We start from the raw sequence: 10,139 nt of genomic DNA, 5'->3' as shown, positions 1-10,139 counted from the left end.
TGTGTTAGTCATCTCATTTGCATATTTTGACGCATTCGCATAAAATTTCTTCAACATGGAAAGTCCGTATCACCGAAAATGGACCTAGTGAGATTTATGCAAATGAAGTGACACGCCTAAGAGGATAGTAAATACTTAGGATTAACGTTGCAAGAAAATATGCCCAGAAGGAATTTTTAGTCTTGTTGCTAATTTTGTATACAAAATCTTTCAAACGCAGCTACTCTCCGCTAAAACGATTAATTTCATATTAACAAAGCGAATCGTAGAACGTTGTGCAAACGCAGGTTCAGAATCACTGAATTTATATAGGAGTGAGTAAGGACATACATTTACTCCATAATTCCTGGAAAAGGATAATCTCCGTGTTGCTTTGGAACATGGGTTGAATTAATTGACTAACAAACAATACAAAACGCTCTTACGTGAGACTACTGATTTGATTTTACTAAAGATACAAACCACACGATTCCTTTAATATAATTTATTTTATGAAATGCCCGTAATAATTTTGATCTGGCCTTTGAATATTCAATTTTGAAGGTTAAACCTCACAAATTTAATAAGTATTTTGAGAACCAACGAAATAGAATCCTCTATTTGGTCACTTTAGACATGCGATTTCTACATGAGATTTGTACTGGACGGATATTATGTTTTTATGATGGATATTATGGTTATTATGATGGATATTATTCTCCGTGGGCAGTGCCCACGGAGAATAATTTGGACCGAGGGGACATATTGTAGAAGCCAATTTTTCAAATCCTGGTTTTGTTTGCAAAAAAATCCACGATTTAAAACAAATTTAGCGTATGAAACACTAATCTGAACGTTAAAAAATGCAAGATTATTATGAAAATTTTGGAAAATCAAAATGTAGCTAATTGTTAAATGAATCCCACCAATTACAAATTTAATTAATTGGAAATTGGATTGGAAAGGCAATACTACAAAATTGTAATTGCCATATAATTTTTAACAGAGTTGGTCGATGTTTTTGTCCGTCAGTCTCACCTTGGGGACAAATTTATTGGATGTCCCACTGCCAACTTTCGATTAGGACATTGTCCCCACGCTTCCGCGGCCACCGGTCCTGCCATCCGACTTTGCCTCACCTAACAAAAAGTCAGTTCGATTAATTAAGCAATGAGCCGCGTCCAATTATGTTCGCTCTTATTGTATAATTCTGTAACGCAAGAGAATAAATCTTGTGGTATTGTCATACATAGTAAACATTATTCATACGTTTATACATTTATAACGTATTACTTATACGTAAAAAGTAATGGTAATACGTTATATAAGTAAGTACGTGCACGTATGCCTCAACTCTTTATTGGCTCATTTACCTGGACCCAAATTCAATTTCTTTGTCAAGGGTGAAGTTGTTAACGTAAGACTCGACATCACCAAAATCAGCACATTTTTAATCATTGCACACCTCCTGGAATTCATTTTAAAATTCTGGATGACAAATTTGTAGTCGGTAAGTTGACTAGTATTTTGAGCCTTTTTAAGCCAGTTTCAGTGAATTCGAATTTTTCTGAAAGTTTCTTAAATGAAAGATCTTCAAAATCTGGAGTATAAATTTTTGAAGAGTTGGGAACACCCTGCACTGTAAACATATTTACCTGTTCAAAAAAAACTTTTTCATTCAAAAGTAACTCATCTGAAATGACTGAATCTTTCACTCATTTTCATTAAAATCACACAAAATTCATTTTCATTCTCTATCATAATCAGTCACATGAATGAAAGTGAACAGGTATGATTCGTCGTCCAGAATTTAAAATAAAATAAATTCCCAGAGCCGAAAAATGATATGCTGATTCTGACAATGAATCATCGATTTCACCGTTAACATAGTTCATCCGGAAATGAAATATTCAGTCGCACGTGCACGTGAATAAAGTTAAAACTTTAAGTTACTTGAACTATCTGAGTCGTTAATCTTCACGACCTTGTCGGCAATACATAATGGAAGACGTAAAAAATTGGCTACTTCGCCTCCCGTATTTAACGAGGCACTGGTTTATCGCAGCTATCGTGTTACCCTTACTGGTGAGATTCGGCGTAGTTGGGGGCGATCGAGTTATTTTATCGTTGGACCGCATTGTTTATGGATTCCAGGCAAGTTTTTCATTATTAATTACGAACGGGATGATAAGCTAATTTAATTAACTGATTATTAGATATTTAGAAATTAAAAGTATAACTTTTATGTTGCAAAAAGTTAATACACTGTTAGAAATCTGGTATAGTCAGGCAGATATTCATTTATGGTATTATCTGTAAAGTTGCTACCATTTGGTGTTAAAATTATGTAGGTACGTAAAAATTTACTACCGATATGACAAAACTTTAATACCGATCTATTACTAACGTTATTACCTATCAAGACCACTTTTGACTTTATTTAAGATAAAATGCCAATACGTACATAGGTGCACACCAAGAAATCAGGCAACAACGCCATTACTTGGTGACTATATAACCATAATTAGTTACCGCGCTGGTAATAAGTACAACCAGGAGGTAAAAATTATTACCGTAGTTGTAATAAATTTAGTGTTATTCGGAAACAAATTCATTACCCTGGCGGTAATGTTGTGGTACTGAAAAATTTCCCACTCAGAAACAAACTGCTCCGGTAGGAAGTTACTACCCTATCAATAACAGTTTACTTATATAATGTATACGTAGGAAGTAATCGGAAATTATGGTTTCAACTAATAATTTCTTTAATGTTTTCAATTTTAAAAAATCTTTCTAGTTATGGAGACCGGTGACAGCTGCAATCTATTTTCCGGTAGGTTTCCTCTGGCTGATGAAGCTCTATCTGTTGGTTTCTTACTCCAGAAAATTGGAAGAAGGTAATGCAAAAAGGTAAAAAAAATAAGGTCAACTACAAAAACTTTGCATTCTTCGTTTTTGCAGAACACTATGCCACGAAACAAGGAACATACGCGTTTCTCTTGGTGGTAAATTGGTTCGTATGTTTCAATCTTGGACTTGCACTTGATTATCCAGTAAGAATGTACATAATTACACAAATACAATGAAGCAATTCACGTCAACCTTCGTAACTACGTAAACTTTCGATACTTACGAACCTTTGACGAACGCCTCAAAAGCAATTTTTTCTTACGAACTTACAAAATCTTACGATGATGAAAGGCATTTTTTTCGTTCGTAATCTGATCTTCGTAAATTTACGGGGGTTACGGAATTATGAAGGTTAACGTGAATTTCCTTAATATAATTTGTGATTGAAGAAGATATTAATGTCAATATCATAACTTTCAATGTCGTCTTTATAGATTCTGCTGGGCCCAATGATCAATTCCGTGGTTTACATTTGGTGTCAATTAAACCCAAATGTGATTATCCGGTTTTGGTTTGGGACCGAGTTCAAGGCTAAAATTTTTCCCCTTGTCCTCGCCATTATGGATCTTATCCTTTACAACGAGTAAGGAAATTTAAAACGGATTATCTATTCATTAAAGGGGACTTCTTAAATTACGTAACGCTAAAATGCAGTTTTTGAACCCTGCCCTCCCTATGCAATGCCCGCATAATGCTTACCCAAACCCCTCTACTACGCCGTAATGTGACGATTTTTTAAAATTTGAATCCCATACATTTTTATTTTAAATGCTGGAATACATTTTAAAGTAGTAAATAGATCTGGAGCAGTAGAATAAATTAAGATTGCCAAAAAACACAAATAGATCGTTTGAAACCCCTTTTTTTGTGAAAATCACATTTTGAAGCGACCAAAAAAAAGTTATCCTTGTCGCAAACCCGCATTGGTAACGGTTCGTAACGGAATTTTCAAACCCCCTCCTTTCCCTTAAAGCGCTACGTAATTTAAGAACGTCCCCTAAATAGTTGGTACATATTTTGTCCGTTTGGTTTGATAGTTGGATAGCCCAAGCCATTGGAATTCTTGCTGGTCACGCGTACTATTTCTCCACCACGGAATGGGCCCGGCTTCATGGGAGACCACTGTTTGAAACGCCACGGTTTTTGTAATAATACTAATTCTACTTTTGTATTAGTGAGACAATTCACGTCAACCTTCGTAAGCCCAGAACCACGTAGATTTTGAACATCTCAAAGGCAATTTTTGCTTACGAACTTACGAAACCTTACGAAGATAAAAGGCAGGTTTGTTGGTTGATACATAAGCTGATCTTCATAAGTTCACTTTACGTTACGGAGTTACGAAGTTTGACGTGAAATGCCTCATTATTTATTATATCAATGAAGTCATTCACATTTAACCGTGTTCAATTTAGCCAATCCCTTTTCCGCAATCCAAGGATGGCCCAAATGTCTGAAGGGATTTATGTCGAAGACTATCGAGACACTGGACCCACAAGGCTGACCCCGTCTACGTACAGCTTTCCTGGTACGGGGCGTGTTCTCAGTGATACTGCTCAGTGAGCTAAAATTTTTGCACTCAGAATATCCTGTAACCTAATTTCTCTATTTTAATTAAAATTTGTCTTAAAGAATTTTTCAAAGTAAAGAATATTTCCGAAACTGAAATTTTAAAATAGAACAAGAAGTAGAATCTGAAATTATTTAAGTTAAACGTGAATAAGTAGGGAGTTTGCATGTATACTTCCGTAAATAATTTCCGTGACGTAGCAACGTGATTCCGTAGCTTTTCACGGAAATTTTTCACGTCTTCACGTTGCGGAGGGCGACAGTTTGCATAAAAACACGCAACGTGACCCGTAGTAAGACATCCGTAATTTTTCACGTATTTACGATGTTTTCTCTGTCGCTACGTTTAAAAATCAACGTGAAAAACTAATTTTCACGGACGTTCTACGGACTCAACCATTTCTAAAAAATTGGTTCAAATAATAGCGTAAATACATATACAAAATAATTCCTTAACCTTAAACAAATATTTTAACAGCTTTCTTTCGAATGTTTTAATATGTTAGGAGCAATACTATCACAATTAAGAATAATAATTTGACTTTATCTCCTCACTATTTGCATAATTAGTTATTTATTGCTTGAATTTACTTACAATGAGGAGGTGTTACGTGTTTATTTCCGATTTTGACAGGAGTAATTTTAAATTGTCACGCTCAGAAATATGCCGACCCATATTTATGCGTTTTTTTAGAATGCGCATGTTTTCGCCCGTAGCGGAATTTAAAAAAATTGGCGAAAATAAGAATTTGTCAAAACGCTGTCACTTTCGAATTTTAACCCGATTTCAAAAATTATACACAGTTTGTGCTCAGAATTAGTCTGAAATTATAAAAAACCTATTTAAAAAACTTATAATTTTCAAAAAATTAACGGTTTTGCGTTTTAAAAAAAACTTAGAAATAGCATGAAAATATTTAAAATTTTATAAAATGAATTTTTATAGTACTTCTTATCAAAAATTATGTTTGTTCAAATTCGAAAAGTGGCAGCGTTTTGAAAAATTCTGATTTTTTCAAATTCTGTAACTGGCGTAAACATTCGCATTTTGGAAAACCCCTGGATAAATTGGCGATAACCACCTCACACCTCCTCAGTGTTAGATTGACTAACAATGGAGGTCTCCTAACGCACCTATTCTTACAGATTTCTAACAAAGTATCAATCGATCAAAAATTTAACTAGTATGAAATTTGCAATATTTGCATCCGAAACGGACAAAACGGAGAGTAAAATCGGTGCATTTTGCAGATGAATTTATTAATATTAATTAAGATAAACTAATCCAAGGACTTTGGTTAACGATTTTATAATTGGCATTAATTAGTAATTAGAAAGATGTGGAAGAAGGACTGAAATTGTTGAAATTAATTAGTTAACTAATTTTCTAAATGCAACTCGGATTTGGTGAAATACAATCTTTAAAAAAAGCTTAAAAATGAAAAGTGTGGGGTGCAAAGTGTCTGGTGCAACCGCCCCCAGGTTGCTTATCTCCGTCAAGTTAATGCTGGGAAGGGTTTTGAAATTTAAACAGAAACTTTTGTTGATAATTCTAAAATAATTCACAACTAAAAATTGTAAAGTAAAAATTGGAAGAATAGAAAACATAATTACGTATTTATTTATTTGTGGAATTGCAAACTATAATTCCGTAACCGTGCAACGTAGAAAAAAGATGCATTTTTACGTTACGGTTTACGACACGGACGTCAATTTGCAAACTGTCACAACGCAACGTCGACGTAGTTTCAAAATCTACGGTTCTACGTCACGTTCAGGGTCCACGGAAACATTCATGCAGACTCCCTAGTATTTTAATATAAAATATGGCTTTAAAATCTGACAAGCAAGAAATGTTTTCATAAAAATGAAAGATCTTATTTAACAATTTATGCATATTGGCATCAAATATTGTCACTAATAAAGCAGTTTTTTATCATATTTCCAAATTGATAAATTCCCATAGATTTTGATAATTTAGGCTAATTTCCTAATTTGCAACGCACAGTTTGTCCCTAAAAATTAGTAACCATATTTCGAAATTCGAATTTGTTCTAGAGTTATCGTGGATACGGATGGACGGACAGACAAGACATTTCTATATAAAGCGATTCTTCCCTTCGTTTACCCCTTATATAATAATCATAACAACACCGTTGCACTTTGTTCATTTCTCTCCCAATGTATTTGCATACAACTTTTTATGCAATCAGTAGTCGACTTGGTACTGGATTTTCATTGCCAGACAGATAACCAGTTTTGTTAGGCTGGTCCGTGTTATCAGATCACGTCTGGATTTTCATGGCCAAACAGCAGCCAGTTCTGTTGGAATGGTCAGTGTCATCAGTCTACAATTCCGCATGCGAGTCGTCTACATACATATATTGCAAACAGAATATCATAAACATTATCTTTGAATACATCAATTTCTGTAGAAAATCCTGCTTACAGAAGTAAAATTAGTGTAAAAATGTTACCGATAAAAGAGCTCAATAGGTAAACGTGGTTCAAAATTGACTAGTCTTCAAAGCAGAACTGCATTTTGTTTTGTACAAATAAAAATTACTTAATTACACAGGTTCAGTATTTTGCTGGGAGTGAGACCATTTTCGATTTCTTTAGCCAAATTTGCCGATTTAGAGGTGCAAGTTGAGAACGGAGTTAAGACTCTCACCATTAACAGACCAGCTAAGAAGAACGCCATAAGTACACAGGTAATTTATCATGTTACATGAAAAATGCTGACGTTAAGAGGAAAAGAGGTTAAAGAGGAATTTGGTTGGACCAAATTCGTCATATGACGTATGCCAAAATATGAGCTCAAATACGTCATATCACGTATTTTGAAAAAATGCAGATTTCTCAAAATTTTCCAAAATGTTAGCATTTTTTATTAGTATTTTGTGGAAAACTCGACGATAAAAAGTTGACTTGTGGATATTTTTCTTCACAAATTTTGGAATTTTCCCTATACCGACCAATGTTAAAAAGTGTATTTTTCGTTATTTTAGTTAAAAAAAACTCAAAACGTAGAAACTGACTGACATAAAAATATTAGTTTTTCACAGGAAATCATGGAAATTTAATCGTTGTTAACAATGCGATGACGCCAGCCGTCTCGCTCCTATTTTCACGAAACCACGATAATTGTGTAGCCGTATGTAAATAATTAACACGTGTTTCAGGATATTTCATAATGCTCAGTCGAAACGAAAATATTACGGAATCCGTGAGCGATAATTTCTTTTTCTCCCTCGCGAGAAAAATTATACGGTAAAAATTCAAATTTTCGATCACGGATTCCTTAATAATTTTGTTTAAACTGAGCATTATGAATAATCCTGAAACACGTGTTTAATTATTTACCTAAGGGTACACAATTATTGCTGTCTCGTCAAAATCGGAGCGAGACCGCTGGCGTTATCGCATTGTAAGTTATGAATTCAATATCGTTCTCAAGAATTTTTTTAGAATTGCGGTTACGTAAGTATCTAATTAGCCATGCTTTCCCTCTTCTCCCCAGATGTTCCAAGAAATGACGAAATCTCTTTACGATAGTAATGACGATAAGACCACAAAAATTATCGTGATCCGTGGAACAGGCAACTTTTTCACTGCTGGAAATGACCTTTCCTCTCTTTTCGAAGATTGTCAGAAAAAAACGACCGTGAATGAATTGGAAGTCTCAATATTCACTAAAAGCCTAATCGATTGCCGAAAACCTATTGTTGCTCTCGTTAATGGTCACGCAGTCGGAATTGGCGTCACAATGTTGCCTCATACGGACACGGTGTTCGCGTCAGATAAGGCAATCCGTGCATAAGATAAGCAGTGGCCGCGGAAACGTGTGGGGACGGAGGGACAATGTCTCCATAATGCATACCTGTTCACTTTCATTCATTTGATTGATTATGAAAGTGAATGAAAATGAATTTCCTGCCATTTGAATGAAATTGACTGAAGGATTCTGTCTTGCTGGATGTATGAGCGTGAATGATAGGATTGTTCTCACCTTTCGTTTTTCACTCCTTTCGGGACGAAATAAGAAATGAAGTCCGATGAAGTGAAGTGAAATGAAATGAATTTGACGGAAAATGACTGAATGTGAATAAAATATTCAGTCAGAAATCGGTATGTCTGATTTTTGAATCAAACCCAATTTTTTGAACAGGTATGGTCCCCTAAGTTGTTCGATGTCCCCATCATCTGTCCATGTTATACATACCCCGGCCTCCCCAATCTTACAATGTTAATGTCCCCACAGCTTCCGCGTCCACTGAAAATAAGCTGGCATAATGTCTTCTTTAGTTAAATGATTTTTACCAATTTGCAGGCCACTTTTACCACACCCTTTATAAAATTTGGAATTCCTCCTACTGAATGTTGCGCAGGCTACCTTCTACCAAAAGTTATGGGTCAAGCGAAGGTAAAAGTAGTGCATAAATTTGCAATTTAATCAATTTAAACCTCTAATTTATCAAAAGTATAAACCAGGCCGGCGAAATGCTCCACTTCAACGCAACTCTAACTGCGGCAGAGGCTTACACGAGTAATTTGATTACGAGAGTTTTTCCTGACGCCGAGTTTGATAAGAAGGCGTGGGAGAAAATTTACCAAATGGCCGAACATCCATTAACTGTAAGATAATTTTTAATGAGTTCTTAAACTGTTTATTACCATATTTATTTTTTGTCCATGTTATTAGTTTGGAACAGAACTCTTGAGAACAACATTTAGTGCTGCACTTTCGTAGATGTGAAAAATTCAGCATTTTTTGGGCGCCCAAATTCGCAAAAGCGCTCAGTTTTCTAGTAGAATCTTTGCCTTGCTGCAGCAGTTACGCGTTTTTGCCAACATGCGGAGCCCAGAACTTGCTGAATTTTTCGAATCTACGCAAGTTCCGCACTAAACATTGTTTTTAAAGAGGTGCTCTTTCAAACTAACATGGTCAAAAAATTACTCGGCTTGAACATGGTTTGCTTCCCCATTATAAATATTTCTTTTTTTAATTTATAGTCACTGGTTTCTTCGAAAGAATTCCTTCGAGGAAGGGAGCGACAAGTTTTGCATAAAATTCATGACGACGAAGGAGCAATTGTAAATATTAACATTTTGGCGAAAGCAGTAATGAAATTGATGTCCCAGCAGAAGTGAATTGATTGAAATTTAATTGCTGGAATTGTACAAAACTTATTATGACTGAGAATTCATTTATAACTCATTTAAGCTGATTAAGAAATAAACAAAGTGCGCTATTTTTACACATTGATTTACAATTTGTTTGCAAAAATTCGTAAGATTCTAATTTTCTTTAGAAATTTGTGTCAAGTTTTATAAATCTTTACTGATTTTACGAAGTTATAAAGGACTGGATAATACATTTGTAGCCTGATTTTCCTCCAATCGTAATCTTTCCATTTTTTAGGAATTTATGGAGTTTTCCATGTTTTTTTTTAGGAATTGATGGAGTTTTCCATGCTCCAAATATTTAAAACAATTTCGGTATTTCGTATTTAGTAACGTTACACAAAGGGAAATATTTACTGCATAATTAAAAAAAATGTAATATGTTAACGCCGAAAAGTATATATTTTGAGAGTTAAAGTTGCCTTTCAGAATATAAGATTGCATCCCACTGTGGTATATATGTTCCCATATTTTTCAAATGATTTGGAATAGAT

General features: G+C 34.6%; 1 protein-coding gene across 5 annotated transcripts; it reads left to right on the top strand.

The window, feature by feature from the left end:
• Positions 1-1,289: 1,289 nt before the first annotated feature.
• LOC110856325 (derlin-1) lies at positions 1,290-9,727 on the top strand. Of its 5 annotated transcripts, none has more exons than XM_035857020.1 (12): positions 1,290-1,382; positions 1,894-2,133; positions 2,777-2,876; positions 2,941-3,032; positions 3,324-3,472; positions 3,927-4,034; positions 4,305-4,448; positions 7,037-7,172; positions 7,982-8,266; positions 8,792-8,884; positions 8,953-9,096; positions 9,475-9,727. In XM_035857020.1, exons 2-12 carry the CDS (start codon positions 1,981-1,983, stop codon positions 9,610-9,612), a joined length of 1,542 nt encoding a protein of 513 aa, XP_035712913.1. In that variant the 5' UTR covers positions 1,290-1,382; positions 1,894-1,980; the 3' UTR covers positions 9,613-9,727. The 5 variants fall into 5 exon arrangements, 4 of the variants coding, with proteins under 4 accessions (XP_035712913.1, XP_035712912.1, XP_035712914.1 ...); XM_035857019.1 differs by having other exon boundaries at positions 1,307-1,396; positions 1,870-2,133; XM_035857021.1 differs by having other exon boundaries at positions 1,366-1,489; positions 2,045-2,133.
• The last annotated feature ends 412 nt before the right edge of the window (positions 9,728-10,139 follow it).

The sequence above is a fragment of the Folsomia candida genome, unplaced genomic scaffold (assembly GCF_002217175.1).
Source record: "Folsomia candida strain VU population unplaced genomic scaffold, ASM221717v1 Fcan01_Sc015, whole genome shotgun sequence".
Taxonomy (NCBI): Eukaryota; Metazoa; Arthropoda; class Collembola; order Entomobryomorpha; family Isotomidae; genus Folsomia; species Folsomia candida.
The sequence above is the reverse complement of the archived record's forward strand: the minus strand, read 5'-3'. Positions and strand labels throughout refer to the sequence as shown.